Source organism: Spinacia oleracea, chromosome 2 (genome assembly GCF_020520425.1).
Source record: "Spinacia oleracea cultivar Varoflay chromosome 2, BTI_SOV_V1, whole genome shotgun sequence".
Classification (NCBI taxonomy): Eukaryota; Viridiplantae; Streptophyta; class Magnoliopsida; order Caryophyllales; family Amaranthaceae; genus Spinacia; species Spinacia oleracea.
Genome location: NC_079488.1, coordinates 16,599,418 through 16,618,533, shown reverse-complemented (window position 1 = coordinate 16,618,533; position 19,116 = coordinate 16,599,418). Strand labels below are relative to the sequence as shown.

At 42.1% G+C, this 19,116-nt stretch overlaps 2 protein-coding genes across 5 annotated transcripts in view; both read right to left on the bottom strand.

Annotated features, from left to right (window-relative positions):
• The window catches only part of LOC110796777 (uncharacterized), a 49,723-nt gene that overhangs the window by 15,313 nt on the left and 15,294 nt on the right, over positions 1 to 19,116 (bottom strand). The gene's annotated exons all lie outside the window — the stretch shown is intronic.
• LOC130467252 (uncharacterized) overlaps positions 1 to 19,116 on the bottom strand; it is a 31,256-nt gene that overhangs the window by 9,008 nt on the left and 3,132 nt on the right. Inside the window, exon 4 of the mRNA XM_056835710.1 lies at positions 2,584 to 3,326. Coding sequence (XP_056691688.1) covers positions 2,584 to 3,326 — 743 coding nt within the window. The remainder of the gene's footprint in view (positions 1 to 2,583; positions 3,327 to 19,116) is intronic.

The window sequence follows — 19,116 nt, the reverse complement described above, 5'->3', positions numbered from 1 at the left end:
AGCAGCAAAGGAAGCTATATGGCTAAGGAAGTTCATATGTGAGCATGGTGTAGTCCCCTCCATTAAAGGACCAATAGCCCTATATTGTGATAATAATGGAGCTATTGCACAAGCAAAGGAGCCTAGACACCACCAAAGAGTCAAGCATGTACTTCGTAGATTTCACCTTCTACGAGAATTCGTTGAAGTCGAGATAAGCAAGATTGGAAATGATGACAACATCTCAGATCCATTGACTAAACCTCTGCCGCAGGAGAAACACAACTCGCACACTGCAGCTATGGGAATCAAGCATATTGGAGAATGGGTTTGATGTCCTTGTTTAATGTTTTAAAGTTTTAGAGTTTAATACTTTGTAAAACATTATTGGTTAATCATTCACAATAAATGAATAGAATTCATTTTTCCATTTAATTTGTGGTTTATTAAATGATGAGTCCCTTCAATTTGACAATATATTCAAGATAGACTGTCAGGACCAGTCATGTGACTAAGAAATGTCTATCAAGTGAACTTGAATGTCAAAAGTTGAAAATGGTCCCTGGTCGGAGTTTTCTATAAAGATGGACGCATAGAAAACGTTAGACGACTAGAATTCAAGATGACTAGTAGTTCTGTTTCTTGAACTATGTGGACATGGCAATGTCGTAATCATTTGCATAGATACTTGGGAAGACTAGTATCGGACAGACCTATGAAACTTTACTGTAAGAGATGAAAATCTGTCATAAGTAAATTTCATTAAAATTATTAGACACTAATCCTCAATACCTGAGTGATTTGAGATTACTTGTTTGAGAACTGCTTACTTTGACGTTGTCAACCGTCGCACCGTAAAAGGAGGCTATAAAGGCACCGCTCAGGTAATCACCTATCAAACGAAGTCTAATCTCAAGATTGCAGGATTAGGATTGTCCTCCCATAAATCGGGATAAGATGCTGAAAGTTGTACAAGGCCACTCGGAGAGCTAGAAACTGTAAAATGCATGGCCGTGCTCAGATGAATCATAAGCTATGATTATCTGTTTATTTGATCAGTTGAACTCTGAAACCGAGAAACACCTCTAGACATAATAAGGATGACAACTCTTACCTTATATTCAAGAGCAAGCATTGAGCGACAAAGGAATTAGGAAATGCACACTTGTCCCTAAGGACAAGTGGGAAACTGAAGGAAATAATGCCCTTGGTCCAAGTATGCATTTAATGATAAGTCTAATAAATGCGGTTCAGTATTAATTAACAAGTTAATAATTCAGTGAGATCAAGTGAGCTGAATGCCTAGCTAGAGGCCGTTTCAGTTCAAGTGGAATTAATGATATTAATCCACAACTTACTCTTGACTGAACACGTAGGGTCACACAAATAGTACGTAAACGAATCAAGTATTTAATGGCATTAAATACTCCATCTATGGATATTCGGAATAGACGGATCTTGGTTTCAGTGGGAGCTGAGATCGTCAAAGGAAAGTAAATGAATACTCCGGAAACGATGATATTACCGGACACGGAAATATGGATCGTATCGAAAATATAAATATTATCCAAGTCGTAGATGTTGCCGGAAACGGAAACATGGTACGTATCGGAAAATATTATCGGAAATGGAAATATTACCGGAATCGGAAATATTGCCGGAAAAGGAATATTGTCAGAATCGGAAATATTATCGGAATCGGAAAATAATTCCGGAAACGGAAATATTAAATATTTGTTCGAAACGGAAATTAATTCCGGAAATCGAAAATGTTAAATATTGTTCGTATCGGAAATGAATTCCGGAATCGGGAATTTAATCGGAAGCGTATCGTACGAATTAGCATTGGACGAGGCTTGCTAGACGAAGGCCCAACACGAAGCCAGGCCGTCGCCTAGCAAGCCACACGCATCAAACAAACACGCCAAGTCCTCGACCAAGCCCAACGCAAGGCCAGGCCCAGCCAAGGCTTGGCGCGCGAGCACGGATCAGCGAATGGGCTGCGAGCATGGGCCGCGGTGCCGTGTAGGTCGCGCGGGCCGCGAGGCATGCACGCGGGCTGTGCGGTGCTCGTGCGGTGCTCGTGTGCGTGCTATACGAATCCTAAAGCTATCGGAATTCGTGCATTGATTAAATCTTAATCCTAAAAGATTAAATTAATTATTTAGAGTTCTAAAAGGATTCTAATTAATTAATTAGTATTCTAACAGGATTCAAAATCCTTTCCATGGTTCTATAAATATATGCCTAGGGTCATAAATTTATACACGAGTTTTTTTAACAAGTATTCATACAATTAAAGCAGTGATTTTTGAGCAGAAAAATCAGTCATATTACTTGCCCATATTAGCCGAAAATTATAGTACCGTAAGGGCGATTCTAGTTGGTCAATCTTAAGGCGGATCCAGACGTGCTGTGGACTATCTACGGAGGTACGACACTTGGAGTCCTAAAGACTTGTTCTTGTTCGGTTCGGGCGCAGCTAGGGAGGGCACGCTACAAAGTGTATGCACCTAAATTATGCTAACTGATTATGTGTAAATAATATGTTTCCTGGCATTAAGGTTTTCCGCATGATTTATGTTTTGTCATATGTATCATAACCTAATAGTAAAAGCTCAACCGTTTCATGCCCATTAGCATGCCATGTCATGTATGTTGCTGTTTCTTCACACATAAATAGCCTTTGCAACCTCTTTTTTATCGGAATGTATCTAAGAATCTTTCTAGGAATCTTATGAGTCTTTCCATTTTCTTGTTGTACGTTTGGATCTTTGCCATTCGATTTCCATCTAGGCGTTTCACAAACATGACAACATGTTGCATTTGCATGCTCCTCCCAATACAACATGCAATCATTGGGGCATGCATCTATCTTCGTGTAATCCATGCCTAAAACTTTAAGAACCGTCTTCGCTTCATTAAAAGAGGCAGGGACTTTTGATGCATCAGGCAACACCTCCTTAAAAATCTCCAATAACAAATCAAAACACCAATTAGGTAACCGAACATCACACTTATAAATAAAAAGTCGGATCATGAAGGAGAGTTTAGAATGTTTCTTGCAACCAGGATACAATTCCTCCTGACCTTCTTCTACCAACTTAAAAAACTGTTTGGCCTCATCATTTGGCCCCTCTCTAAAAGCATCTTGTACCCCATGCAACAACTCTGCTACATCATCTTTCCAATCATTTATGATCGATTGTTCTTCATGATCAAATATCGTTCCTTCAGTTTCGATGTTGATCCCTAACTCTGACAACTTGTCCATCCTTGGCACAAAACCATTACAAACTAGGTGATCTCTAACATCATTCTTATAGCGCCAATAATGATAATGACAACTATCACACGGATAAGAAATTTGGTTCCCTTGAGACTTGGTAGTGTTAGGTTATGATTCATATGACAAAACATAAATCATGCGGAAAAACCATAAAGCCAGGAAAGCATATTATTTATACATAATCATTTAGCATAGTTTAGATGCATACACTTTGTTGCGTGCCCTCCCTAACTGCGCCCGAACCGAACAAGAACAAGTCTTTAGGACTCCAAGTGTCGTCCCTCCGTAGATAGTCCACAGCACGTCCGGATCCGCCTTAAGCTTGACCAACTAGAATCGCCCTTAAGGTTGCTTAGGAATTTCGGCTATTTAGGTGCAAGTGTATGACTGATTTTTCTTCAAAATCTTACCTTTAGAATACTTCAATTGTGTCTATAAATTATGACCCTAGGCACCTATTTATAGAGGTATGGAAAAGGAACTGGAATCCTACTAGGATACGAATTAATTAAACTAGAATCCTATTAGAACTCTTATTTAATTAATTTATCCTTTTAGGATTAGGAATTTAATCATATATCGAAACCTAATAGCTTTAGGATTCGTATAGCACACAAACACACACACGCACGCACAACAGCCCAAGAGGGGCGCCATGCGCGCGCGCAGCCCGCGAGCTCGCAGCCCATTGCCACGAGGCCCACACGCTGCCGCAGCCTTGGCGCGCGCTGGGCCTTCCTTGCGGTGGGCCTGGCGCAGCCTTGGCTGGTGCGTTGTGGCGCGCTGGCTTGCTGGGCAATGACCCGGCTTCGTGCTCTTACTATGTTGGTTAGATTTTAAGTGAACTAAAATCCTTAATCATGCAACATAATCAAGCCACAATCTCATGCATAATTAAGACATATTTAAAGCAATAAATAACTTAAAGCATGCATAAAATAAATGTGATCTAGTATGGCCCGACTTCATTTTGAAGCTTCAACTTCAAAGTCCGTCATGAAAATGGATTGAAAACTCCGTCTTGAATTTCACCGTGGGAGGCGCCATTTTCTTCAAATAGGATAAGCTATAATTAAACTAATTACAACTATTTGATGGTACGCAGACCATATTTAAATTGAAAAACAAATTTGGTGCATTAGAACAATTACATTCAAATTAATGGTGCGCAGACCATATTTTCTATCCTATTTGGGCCATACTAGTCACTCCATAACCTGCAAAACAGTACATATACAACATATACCATTCACCCATTCATTATCATGAATGGCCCACATAGCTGGTTAGTAAAACACGTTATGCATCACATAAATATTTGCAGCAATTAATTAAGGGCACCAATAATCTACCAATTATTCAGTCCTTATTAATTCTAATCAAGTTGTTTAACCTTAAAGGATTTGTAAACCTAATCAAGAGTTTATGAATAAAAATGCTCCCACTTAAACCAATAAATTCATATGCTTTACTAATTTTAAACATAAAAATGTATTTGTAGTCTAACTGGAAACATACAAATTTAACTAAAATTTAAAGCTCATATAAATTTTTTTATAATCGAATCCATTAATTTAATTTATTTCAGTTGAATTAAACGAATTTAAATTAATTCAAGATTTAATTTTAGTAAAATAATTAGTATAAATAAAATTTATAATAATTATAATATTCAAAATTAAAATCCAAGAAAACAATTTAAATTACGAATTTTAAAATTAATTAAAATCGTTTCCGAACTGAAAATTAAAAATTAAATTCAAAGCGCATCAATCGGGTTAAGACGAGGCCATGGGCTTGCGCCCATGCCCCGTCGTGTCCACGAGGCATCATCGCCCCTCACGAGTGATCGCACAGCAAGGCACGAGCAGCTGCCACGCGCAGACGTAGCAAGCCGAGCCACGCTTGCACGCAACATCGCTCGCTGCTTCGTAGCGCAGCAGTTGCTTGGCGAGGCTGGGCGAGGCAGCGCTCGTGATGCGAGGCACCCCTCGCTGCCCGCGCGCGTGCCTGCCTTGCTCGCTCGCCTTGCTTCTTCGCCCATCCGCCCATGCATCATCGCAGCACTCGACGCAAGGCAGGGCTGCTGCCTTGTGCTCGCGTGCTACTCGCCTTGCTCGCTGCATTCGTATCGCATGGGCGACGAGCTCCCTTGCTCGTCGTCGCATGCCCGCACTATACAACACCCCTTAAGGGTAACACGTAGCGTCCATTGCTTTGTGCGTGCAAGTTTTATGAGCGAATTTCATAAAATTTAAAACTTTTATTTCCAAAATTAATGACAAATTAATAAATCATTTTAATTTCATAATTTTAGGGCGAAAAATCGAAAATTTATTAATTAATTGATTTCCGATTAACATGGATTCAAATCTAGGTCATAAAAATTTAAAATTTAACATAAATTAACAATTTTTATGGTGGTTTTTAATCATTGGTGCCTAATTAAATTATTAATTAATTATGAAAATCAAATTAATTCTAAATTATTCGAATTTCAACAAATTAACCATAATTACAAATTAGGTTGTATAATTAACAAGGCTAGGCATTCAAACTTGTTAAACATATACTGTAGGTCAATCAAAAATTCAAGATTTATCAACAAGAATCGCAAATATTTAATTTAACATCTTAAATTTACAAACTTTTGCGTTCGAAAAACTAAAACTTCCGAAAAGTCATAGTTAGGCTTCGAATTTGGGAATTCTGGGTTCGGCCGAAAAAGAGTAATTTTGTCAAAATTTTAGAATGCCTTTTACATGTGGAATTGACACAAAAATCACTCGATTTGGATGAGTAACGAAGAAACTGCTGAAAAACTGCGTACATATAATTAAATAAACTCAATTTGCAATTAATTAACAATTACGAAAATTAATCACCCCTTTTAATTCCTTGCAAATTTGTAAAATTTAACCATGTTCATGCAATTTAGATTATGAAAATAATAAGAGGCTCGTGATACCACTGTTAGGTTATGATTCATATGACAAAACATAAATCATGCGGAAAAACCATAAAGCCAGGAAAACATATTATTTACACATAATCATTTAGCATAGTTTATATGCATACACTTTGTTGCGTGCCCTCCCTAGCTGCGCCCGAACCGAACAAGAACAAGTCTTTAGGACTCCAAGTGTCGTCCCTCCGTAGATAGTCCACAGCACGTCCGGATCCGCCTTAAGCTTGACCAACTAGAATCGCCCTTAAGGTTGCTTAGGAATTTCGGCTATTTAGGTGCAAGTGTGTAGACACCTACTTTTGTCCCCATTCCCGCAAGGGAAAGGTTCGATGATGAAAACGTAAATCTCCACTTGACAACGCATCTCCTATGAAATAAACGAATCTCGATTCCCCATTTCATTTTACCCGAAACCTGCTATTTATGGAAACCTGCTAAAAATAGTAAACTGCCGTAAAAGGTAGCTTCTAAAAGTGGCAAATCATAAAAGATAGAAACCTGTCAAAATTAGGTGTTGCATTCCAACATAAATCCTAAATGAGATAGAAAACTGCGAGAATCCTATTCCTAATATGATTCGGAAATAAGAGTTACGTATTAATTGAAATCCTAACGAGCCTAGAGTTCGTAACGGGCCCGGATGCATTCCGTCACAAAATTGATACGCGCTAAAAGACTCGAGTTAATCTCAAACTCTACGGATTTCAGGAATCCGAATCTGACTAAAGAAAACAGCCCAGACCCTATTTTCAACGCATGGCTCTGGGCGCCGAAATCTTCGGCGCCCAGGCCTGGGCGCTGAAAGTACATGGGTACGTGTTTATTCCTTATTCTTTGTGGATTAGAACTCTGCAATTCTATCTTTCCACGAACTCTTCCCTATAAATAGGCCCCTAAATTCGACGTGAAAGGACACACATCAACACACAATTATATTCTGAGTATTGACTCCAACCCTTAGCCTAAGCCTCACGCTGCAAAACTGTTCACGCGTTCTGTCGCAATCGATCCATAAATCGAACAGAACGTATCCTGTCCCATAATTGAGATTCGTTAAATAAAAAGGAGAAATAGCAAAGTCAAAGTGGTTAGTTTTCTGAGAACCGTGACGCACCTCTCAATGGTGCGTCGTAATGTGTCCCTTTTCGATGATTTAATTGCTTTCCTCGCCCTTTTTATGAACTGTTAAACTAACCTAATCTGATTGTTCTATCACGCCTAACAAATATAATATTTTTGGGAAATCGGATTATCATGCTAGGTCCCTTAATATTATTTAAATCAGATAATCACGATCGAATTAGTATTATATGTTACATATTGCTAAAATCAACTCAGATTAGTTTAATAGTTAACGCATGTCCCTTCAATTATTTATGCTGAGCTAGTAAGGATATCCTGCCTTTGGAGTTATCGACGAGCGAAGTACTCCTCTCGGTAGTTACAGTCCCCTGAACCCTCAATCTCTACCTTGCGGGTGTATATTGAGAGATCCCCACACCAGGGATCACAAGGGAACGTACGGCCGTCGTGGTCAAACATAATTGCACTCCCTTTATGTCACGATAACCGGGTTTTGTCAGTTTTTCTCATTGTCGTTAAAAACTGAATGGCGACTCCTATATTACTATTCAATTGGGTGTATACTCACAGGAAATCCAATTACACTTGATTGAATAAAAAGAATCGTCACACCCACGAGGGACGAGGGCCTCGCGCTTTTTCGACCCCCTCACAGTGGCGATTCCACTGGGGATAGTGAAGGAAATACTCGTGCTTGTAGGTAATCAAAATAGCCGAAGGGTGAAACGATCCTACCCCGCGTTTATTTCCCCATCAAGTTGGGACGACCTGAAAATCAGCATATTAATGTAAACGGGCATAACATCATAACGAATCTCGGCTCCCTCGGGAGTTGGGACTAAGGATACCTTTTTTCGCCAATAGGGGGGTGCATACGCCGCGCATGTTTCCCACTCGGTACTTGTGCAGGTAGTACACCTATCCCGAACCCAATCGCTCGCCCATTAGGTCCCTCTCGCCTGCATGCCCCCTTGGCTTGCACTTGCGGGTTGGCCTCTTGAGCGAAATTCGTCTGTTGAAGACACTACCTCGACCGGGGCATGTGTTGGATCTACGATAGAAGCGGTACCAAGCCAGGCGCAAATAAACTACCCATAGAAGCCTATCATAAACTACGTAGCATATTTAATTTTCAAATCCATGTTTGTAATGTAGTTATGTGTAGCGAAATATGTGATTGTGTGTGACAAACTATCCTAGAAAACCAACGACCTTAAAAACTACCCTAACATTCATAGACTAATTTGCCAAAGAGTTATACCAAAACACGTGTTCCGCAAACCCGAATGATCGCCACAAAAATAAGCGACGCTCGGGATGGCCTGTAACGAATCCCACAAACGCTGCTACGCGTAAAGGACGTTATTAGGCAAGCACGCAAGTCGAAGTCGCATAAACAGAAGACAGAAAACGAGAACCAGCCAGGGACGCATTTTCAACGCCCCTGGCTGGGCGCCAGAATTTCTCACGCCCTTAGCTGGGCGCTGAAGTTGCTGCTTGGCCTTCTGGTCAGGCGCAGCAGCCTCGCTGCCCGAGCGAAAGGAAAATACGTAGCGCAAAAAAAAATTTCATCAAAAGAATTGCTACGAGGGCGTAAGAAAAGCACTCGATTTCAAAAAGCGACTCGTGAAAAATTAATAACTCTTTGTGTTGTTGTTGGGCCTCCTACGACGGCAATGCTCGGCACCAAAACCGAACGTGCTAATAACTATGAATGGCACACGGGCAAGTGTTTCGAAAATCCAAAGAATGACCAAATCAAAAAAAAAACCAAAAAGTGTACCGACAAAAGAAAAAACGAAAAACCAATTTAGAGAGTCGAAGTCTAGACTAAGTAATGCTTGAAACTTTGGGAACCTAAACTTTAGCTTATCTTATGCCTAGGACTGGTCCTGCCACTTGGTGCCGATCAGGGAATCAACGGTTAGTGCGTCTCGAAGATACATCGCCAACACCAGGTTTAGTAACTCCAAGCTCCGTTCGTCGTCCCTCGTTTCAAGGATCTCCGCTTCCCCAACCTCGATTCGCACCTTCAAACATGTCCATCGAAGATTTGCGAGACCAGATGGTCCAAATGACCCAACTTATGGGCCAACTGAAAATGGAAAATGAAGCTTTAGCGGCTGCGCAAGCCAAAAATGACCTCGATAATGAGAAGAGGATTGAAAAAATGGTCCTACAGCAAACCATGGGGAGCAAATACTTCTCCCTCGATCCTGAACCTTTTCCTGGCAAATTACCAGAAAAGTTCAGTTCATCTGACTTACCAAAGTTCAAGGCCACGGACAACTCCCGTGATCATCTACTGAGCTTTGTGAATACCATGAACTTGAAAGGCGTGGACAAGTCCATGTACTTACCTGCCTTTCCTTTGTCCTTGGAACCTGTGCCGCTCAAATGGTACTATCACCAGGACCCTAAGCTCTTCCCCACTTGGGAAGACTTTGTCAATGTCTTCATCAATCAATACTCGTCGAACATGGATTTCCAAGTCACCATGCGCGAGCTGGAAGTTCTCTTCCAAAAGAAAAATGAGGGTTTCACAACCTACTTTGCTAGATGGAGGGACCAGGCGGCCCAGCTAATCAATAGGCCTCCCGAAACAGAATTGGTCCCAAAATTCATTGACAACCTGGACACGGCTTACAGACAACACCTTAGGTACCTGGGACTCGACACTTTCAAAAGAGTTTATGATGTGGGAATAAAGATCGAGGACGACCTCGCCAAAACCATACAGAGCAAACCCACATATAAGACCAACACCTATAATCGGGGTAACACATCCCAAGCCCAAGAAGTCCATGCTGTAGAAGAGGCTCCCGCCCGAAGAAACCCTGTAAGATGGGTCCGAGACCGAAAGTTTGCCCCACTCGGGTCAACTTTGGTACAAGCCTTTGAAAGACTAACCAATCAAGGAAAGTTGAGACCTATAGGCCCCACCCGTGACCCTCCTGTCAAAAGCAAATATTGGGTCGAAGGTACTTACTGCAAATTCCATCAAGGAAACGGGCATGACAACGAAAACTGCTGGAGTCTAAAACATACGATCCAGGACATGATAGAGGATGAAGTGATACCTCTCCCTAACGTTGGCAAACCCAACAACAACAAGAGCCCACTCGGCTCTTGTCACATCTCTCTCGACCAACCAGAGAATTTCGACCCCACGGTGTATATTACACCTCAAGGTGCACCACTCGCTGTGGTCCCTATGGATCGAATCGAGAGGGAAGTGTGCGGTGTATGGAATGATGATGCTGAAGATATTTACTTATCTCAAGTCTCGGGCCAGGACCTCTTCACTGAAACTTGGCCCGGGTATGCTCTCATTGACACCACCCCTCAGGAGCCCGAGGTCGACAACCTCACCCGATCCGGAAGAATATACCAACCGGATATTCACCCACCTCCTATGGACGGCGTCCCGGTTAGGCAAACTCCTGAGAATGGACGGCACGCCACCGTCGCGGAAGTCATTGAAAATCCTCTCCTGAAACAACTAAAAAGAACCAAGGCTGAGAATACCATCTGGGATCTTATGTGTACTTCAAAGGAACATCGCGAAAAGCTTATTCGCTCACTTGACCTCATCTCAGTACCTACAGACATCACACCTGACTCATTGGTTAGCCATGTCACGAGAGATGCTGGAGAAAAGGCCATAGTTTTCACTGATAAAGACTTACCCAAAGAGGGGGGTGCTCACAATAAAGCCCTTTACCTAGTGGTTGGATGCAAAGGACAAAACATCCCCCTAGCGCTCGTAGATAATGGTTCGGCGGTTAATGTCTGCCCATTGCGAACCGCCCATTGCTTGGGGCTAGGAAGCGATGACTTCCAAACCTCCACGCAAGGGGTACGAGCTTATGATAACTCCCGAAGGCCTGTATTGGGAAAAATCAACCTTACCATACAAACCGGGCCTGTGGCACGCACCACGGAGTTTCAAATAATCGACATCAAGCCCACTTTCAACCTCCTCTTGGGGCGACCTTGGCTCCATGAATTAGGAGGAGTGGCTTCTACCTTGCACCAAATGGTTAAACTTAACCATAACGGGGTAATACTAGAAATCCGCGCCCCTCCTCTCGACGTCAGTTGTACTATGGTTGGAACGGCTGAAACTGCAGACGACCTTTATGGGTTTCAAATGGAAGAAACAATCCAGTTCATCGAAGATTATGATCCAGCATTCCTAGACCCGCATGCATCCCGAGTCATCCCTAGAATGCTGTTAGCTCAAGGCTATTTTCCAGGAACCCCATTGGGCATAAGGAAGAAGGAATGCACATTTCATCCTTTTCCCAACAAATCTACTCCCTTTGGCTTAGGTTATGAACCAACGGAGGAAGATATTGCTGACCACCTATCCAGGCTACGCCTTAACAAAACCAAACAAACCACCCTCCTTCCCCCATATCAAAGGACCCTTAACGGGATGTTCATTCGGGAAGGAGAAGAGCACCCATGCTGTGATTTCCCTGAACCCTTCGTTCAGAATGGCTTGCTAAAACCCGGATTTGAAATTTTCCATGACTGCCACACCGTGGATGAGGCACCCCACCTCACCCAGACTAAAACAGCTGAAATATTGGACAACCAGGCTCTATGGACATTGTTTAACGAATCGAGGCCTATGGAGGACGAGACTGTGATGACTACCCTAGCTTTACAAGATGAAGGTTTTGATCCAACCCGGTTAATCTCTCCTGCATCAACACTAGAAGAGGTCGAGAACGGATGGGTGAAGACATATCAGTGGGTCAACGCAAAAGGAATGGAATTCAAGATGAGTACCGGTGAAGGACCGAAGTTTTATGAGACTAAACCCCAGGCTTGAGCCACATAGATCACCATTAGTAAAAAGCGCCTAGTAGTTCTTTAGATTGATAGAAAAAATAGTAGAGACTTTAGATGGTCCTAAGGCCCTTTAGAATATGGGTCAGTTTTATTTCAGTGTGTTTTCCTTACTTTCCGAATCAATAAAGGCGTAATATTTCTCCTAAAATTTTTATTCTAACACTAAATAAACACCAAATGTACTTGCAAAATACATAAATAAAGAAGCGGCCCACTCCAGGCCCAACAAACAAAGCCCACTCGGTTTTAAAATAGTGCCATGGGAACCAATTCCCGAAACCCACAAAATAAACCACACTATCCCATTCATATCCCCAAAACCTAAAAAGCCAACCAGTGTCATCATAAGAGCCAATCCATGCAACCCAAAATCAAAGGAAATCAAAAATTTAAAAACAATGCAAATGTTACCAAAAAAAAGATTCATAAAACATAGATTCCATCATACCCTTCACTAACAACCCACCTCCAAAGCCTACAAAGATCTTCACAACTTTCGCACCCTAACTCCATTTTCAAAACTGTTTCAAGTCACCAATAGAAAAAATTAATCCAGACAAAAGTGCATTTCACGCTAATAGTCAAAAAAACCTCCAAAATAGCCTCAAAATTAACTTTGAATATGAAGCAAAATATCAAGGCACAAAAAAAAAGAAATAGAAATAAACGCAAGAACATGTGAAGCAAAGCGTCAAAAATTGACCGCCCAAGTCATTTTCAGCGCCCAGGGCTGGGCGCCGAAATTTCTGACGCCCCAGCCTGGGCGTTGAAACTCTCCGCCTGCCAAAAGTTTTCTTCTTGAAAGTGCTCGTCATTTTATCCGCACACAACAGAAAAATAACGAACACTTGGGGGGTACAGTACGTATCCAAATAGGTTTACCAAGAATATAGCTATACAAATTAGTCGAATTTTACGCAACCTATGGCAAAAAAAAAACGGCAGATGAAAATGATACTTCACTCATTTGAACAATTAAGTAATATGTTTCCACTTCAGGACATATCTACCGAAATCCGGCATACTAGAACTTATTCTAAAGCTAGAACTACGCGCGACCTGATTCTGACAAGATACGTAGGCAATCCTTACCAAGGATTCGGTCCAAATAATAAAAAAAAATATTCTTTGTGCAAAAAGTGTTAGACATATAAAATACATAAAAAAGAGGAGAAACAAAAATAAATGACAACTAAAAATACGCCTTTATTAAAATATAATAAGAAGGAAAACAAAGTGCTAGGAATAAAAACAAACACAACTGAAATAAATAAAGGGCACCTACACCCTAGCAAGAACTACACTACTCTAGTTCTTCCGGATCATCAAATAAAGTCTTGTAGAGAGCAATGTTCGCAGGATCCACCCCCACAGTCTTCTGCGCTGCCCCAATATCAATCTCCATAAGAACCGGCTCCTGGACACTAACTTCCAAAGATGTCAAGGCTTCAGAAACATTCTCAATTATAGCCCGCTCAGCCTCGAAGGCACAGGCAATGGTGGGAGAAGGGGTTATTATCATCAACTAGACTAGCCACTGTTTCTACAGGCGGCTGAGCCTTTCTAACCCATACATTGTTCCGGCGACGATCTCCGCGAGAGCTTGCATTTCTTTTAACAACAGCAGGCCCCTTCATGTTAGGCATCTTTTTAGGCCTGAAACTAGAACGGGGAGGAACTTCCTTTCGCTTTCGATCAGGACGAGATTTCACAGTCTTAACACTATAGGTACGAGGTTTGGCAGAATTAGGACCCTCATACTAAACACGAATACGAGGTATCAAAAGCTCAGCCGGCTCCCCATTACGAGCCTCGGTCCTCACATCTTTGTCATCGGAGCTCATCCACAACTTGTAATTTTCAGAAAGACCCACAAAGCCATTTGTAGCTACGGCCCAACGCGGGAGACCATCATAATACTTGGCCCACGCTAAGACCCGTGTTTGTGAAAAGGCCGCTACCTTAGGTGGTACCGTATCAGAAAAGGGGATAGTCTGCCTTAAACCATATTGACGCATGACGCGGTAAGGGAAAATATAAATGGGACGAGATAGCCCCAACAAAGAAACATAAACCGATACATCAGACCCCCCTGTCATAGTAGTCAAACCCCACCATGGTACCACCCACTTAATAGAACAAATGCCATAAGTAAAAAAGGAGGTCCATTCGGCCTCGTCCTGGCCTTAGTGCAAGTATTTTCGGTTACCCAAAGCTATAGGGCGATAATGTTTAGGATCGGCAGGAGCTTCCAAAAGTCTAAGCCGTTCCGCAAGCCAAATATGCAAAAACAGGTACGATCGAATCAAAAGAATGAAAAGAAAGAAAAAACGGTTCCTGGGGCGCAGTTTCAACGCCCAGGACCAGGCGCCGAATATTCCAGCGCCGAACCCTGGGCGCTGAAACTCAGCCCCAGGCAAAATGAAATATATGCAAAAAAAAAACATACATGTGCGCAAGGAAAAGATCGATTACCTGCAGCAATAGGGGGCTTCCCTTAAAATATTCAGATTTGGCGCCCTTCTTCAGTTCATCCGCACTCACCAAAGTCTCAGCAACAACCAACGACATAATAGAATAGCAACTTTCGATCTGGCTAATCAAGGGGATCAACCTTATGTCACCGAACTCACCATTATTATTCGACAGCAAATAATGATTCAACAAGCTAAATACAAGGGCTCGAATGTTCAATTTTTGTTCGGTCATATTCTTCCTAGGCCTAAAGTGATGTTTTACAAGTTTCGCCAAGTTAACCTTATCATCTACAACAATTTCAGCAAACATGTTATCATCTAGCCCTAGGAAAGCCCTTATGGTTGTTTTACCCTCTTCAAAAGTACCAGGGGTAACAGAAGTAGCATTAGTAGGATAGCCAAGGATCGCAGCAAATTCATCAGGCAAGGGACATATTTCATTGCCCCGAAAGGCAAAAATATGATGATCGGAATCCCAAAAGCTTAGGGCAGCATGCAGAAAGTTATAATAGATATTAATTTGTTGTAAACCTAAAAGTGCCTCTAAGTGGTATTCTTTTAACAAAGCTTTTTCTGTGGGAGTAAGCGCCCGCAGCCAACGCCTAACAGTCCGTTGGAGTGAGAAAGTAGGGATCGACATGGCAAAAGCAGTGAATAATTAGAGCACAGCAAAAGGAGAGAAAGAATTTGAGAGTGGTGGAAAATAAGGACGTATCTAGCCCCTATATATAACTGAACGCACCCAATGACATCCTGATCCCATTCGGAAACGTGTTAGGAAATTCGAAAATCAAATATTACCAGGAAAGGACTTTCAGCGCCCACGCCTGGGCGCCGAAATGTTTAACGCCTGAACTTGGGCGCTGAAAATGCAGCCCAAGACCCAGATTTCACAAAACACGGAACAGGAAAGGACTTAAGACCGTGTTGCTAAACACGAGGCCCTATTGCAAGTAGGATCAAGCCCAAAGCACCTTTAGCTCCCAAATAAGCAAAAAAAATAAATAACATTAAAACTTGGTCGAAACTTAGACTCGTCTCAGAAAATGCTTATGTACACTTTCAAAAAAAAAAAAAAAAAGCAAGTTAAATATCATGGTCATTCTTCGAAACACCAAAAATATGTGTCGTCAAGTCATTGGTTTTCCAAATAAAAAATGTTTGTCTGTCAAAGAGTTAATCCGGGCCAAACTAAAACCGGATGTCGCCTGAAAACTAAAGTCGCACTCCACGGCTTCGCTAAAGCAGCACACTACTATAGAAGGTCGCTCGCACATACGAGCATGACCCCAAACATGGTTACAAGATGCGAAAAACAACCGACGAGCCCCAGTGCTTGGGGGGCTCGTGAAAAAATAGACTCCAACGAGGAGCGCGCGATCAAAATCACATTCCCAGACTGCGCCATACACCATATCATGTTTGGATATCTCAAAAAAATATATTGTTAAACAAAAATATACACAGTGTGGACCCACTTATAGGACACATCTAATCAGGAAATATTACGACCCACCAACAGGTTGTAATCACAAAAGCCCTTCTACATAGGCAAAATAAGAAATTCAAAATGGGCTCGCCCACCCTCAGCGGGCGGGGTCTGCGTCACTAGCCGCGCAGGTCCTCAGTTTTCGACAAAAATAAAGTCTTCAAATTTAAAATAGGCTCGCCATCTTCAGCCGGCGGGGTCTACGGCGCAAACCACGTAGGTCCTTTTTTTAAAAAAAAAACAAAATAAAATTTCAAAACAGATTCGTCCACTTCTATCGGACGGGGCGTCCACCCTCAGCGGACAGGTTCGCCATCTTCAGCCGGCGGGGTCTACGTCACAAGCCGCGTAGGTCCTTATTTTCAAAACATCAAAACAGATTCGTCCACTTCTATCGGACGGGGCGTCCACCCTCAACGGACAGGCTCGCCCACCTTTAGCGGGCGGGGTCTGCGTCACTAACCGCGCAGGTCCTTAGTCGCTGCAGCGAAAACTTTTGCTGGATTTTCCTTCGTTTTACGTCCTATAAAAACAAGGGTGCTGGATTTTTCCTTCGTTTTACATCCTATAAAAACAAGGGGGTTTTCTCGTTTAGCTAGCCCTAAAAATGAGAATCTTTAAAATAAAAAAAAACGTTTTTACCTCGTGATTGGGCTTGGCCAGGCCCAATAACACTTTACAGCTTTAATTTCGAAAAACTCTGTAGCTACTCCCAATGACAAAGTGAGGGAGTTTCTACGCACCTTTAGATCCTTCCAATGACAAAGTGAGGAAGTTTCTATACTATCAGTTGGCGAATCCCAATAACACGTGAGGGATATGTCGACACTTCAAGTGATGACCCTTAAGTCAAATGTTATCACTCGGGGGCTCGTGAGACCCTCGCAAGACAGGTCACATACACCATGGCTTGTGTGACGCACTCCGTCTAATACTTTGACCATCGTCTTACTCCAAGACTCAGTCAAAGTGGGGGCTAACTGTAGACACCTACTTTTGTCCCCATTCCCGCAAGGGAAAGGTTCGATGATGAAAACGTAAATCTCCACTTGACAACGCATCTCCTATGAAATAAACGAATCTCAAATTCCCATTTCATTTCACCCGAAACCTTTTATTTATGGAAACCTGCTAAAAATAGTAAACTGCCGTAAAAGGTAGCTTCTAAAAGTGGCAAATCATAAAAGATTGAAACCTGTCAGAATTAGGTGTTGCATTCCAACATAAATCCTAAATGAGATAGAAAACTGCGAGAATCCTATTCCTAATATGATTCGGAAATAAGAGTTACGTATTAATTGAAATCCTAACGAGCCTAGAGTTCGTAACGGGCCCGGATGCATTCCGTCACAAAATTGATACGCGCTAAAAGACTCGAGTTAATCTCAAAATCTACGGATTTCAGGAATTCGAATCTGACTAAAGAAAACAGCCCAGACCCTATTTTCAACGCCTGGCTCTGGGCGCCGACATCTTCGGCGCCCAAGCCTGGGCGCTGAAAGTACCTGGGTACGTGTTTTTTCCTAATTCTTTGTGGATTAGAACTCTGCAATTCTATCTTTCCACGAACTCTTCCCTATAAATAGGCCCCTAAATTCGACGTGAAAGGACACACAACAACACACAATTATATTCTGAGTATTGACTCCAACCCTTAGCCTAAGCCTCACGCTGCGAAACTGTTCACGCGTTCTGTCGCAATCGATCCATAAATCGAACAGAACGTATCCTGTCCCATAATTGAGATTCGTTAAATAAAAAGGAGAAATAGCAAAGTCAAAGTGGTTAGTTTTCTGAGAACCGTGACGCACCTCTCAAGGGTGCGTCGTAATGTGTCCCTTTTCGATGATTTAATTGCTTTCCTCGCCCTTTTTATGAACTGTTAAACTAACCTAATCTGATTGTTCTATCACGCCTAACAAATATAATATTTTTGGGAAATCGGATTATCATGCTAGGTCCCTTAATGTTATTTAAATCAGATAATCACGATCGAATTAGTATTATATGTTGCATATTGCTAAAATCAACTCGGATTAGTTTAATAGTTAACGCATGTCCCTTCAATTATTTATGATGAGCTAGTAAGGATATCCTGCCTCTGGAGTTATCGACGAGCGAAGTACTCCTCTCGGTAGTTACAGTCCCCCGAACCCTCAATCTCTACCTTGCGGGTGTATATTGAGAGATCCCCACACCAGGGATCACAAGGGAACCTACGGCCGTCGTGGTGAAACATAATTGCACTCCCTTTATGTCACGATAACCGGGTTTTGTCAGTTTTTCTCATTGTCGTTAAAAACTGAATGACGACTCCTATATTACTAGTCAATTGGGTGTATACTCACAGGAAATCCAATTACACTTGATTGAATAAAAAGAATCGTCACACCCACGAGCTCGCAGCCCATTGCCACGAGGCCCAAACGCTGCCGCAGCCTTGGCGCGCGCTGGGCCTGCCTTGCGGTGGGCCTGGCGCAGCCTTGGCTGGTGCGTTGTGGCGCGCTGGCTTGCTGGGCGATGGCCCGGCTTCATGATGGACCTTCGTCTGGCAGGCCTCGTCCGATGCTAATTCGTACGATACGCTTCCGATTAAATTCCCGATTCCGGAATTCATTTCCGATACGAACAATATTTAATATTTCCGATTCCGGAATTAATTTCCGTTTCGAACAAATATTTAATATTTCCGTTTCCGGAATTATTTTTCCGATTCCGATAATATTTCCGATTCTGACAATATTTCCGTTTCCGGCAATATTTCCGATTCCGGTAATATTTCCATTTCCGATAATATTTTCCGATACGTACCATGTTTCCGTTTCCGGCAACATCTGCGACTTGGATAATATTTATATTTCCGATACGATCCATATTTCCGTTTCCGGCAATATCATCGTTTCCGGAGTATTCATTTCTTGCTTGTGACGATCTCAGTTCCCACTGAAACCAAGATCCGTCGATTCCG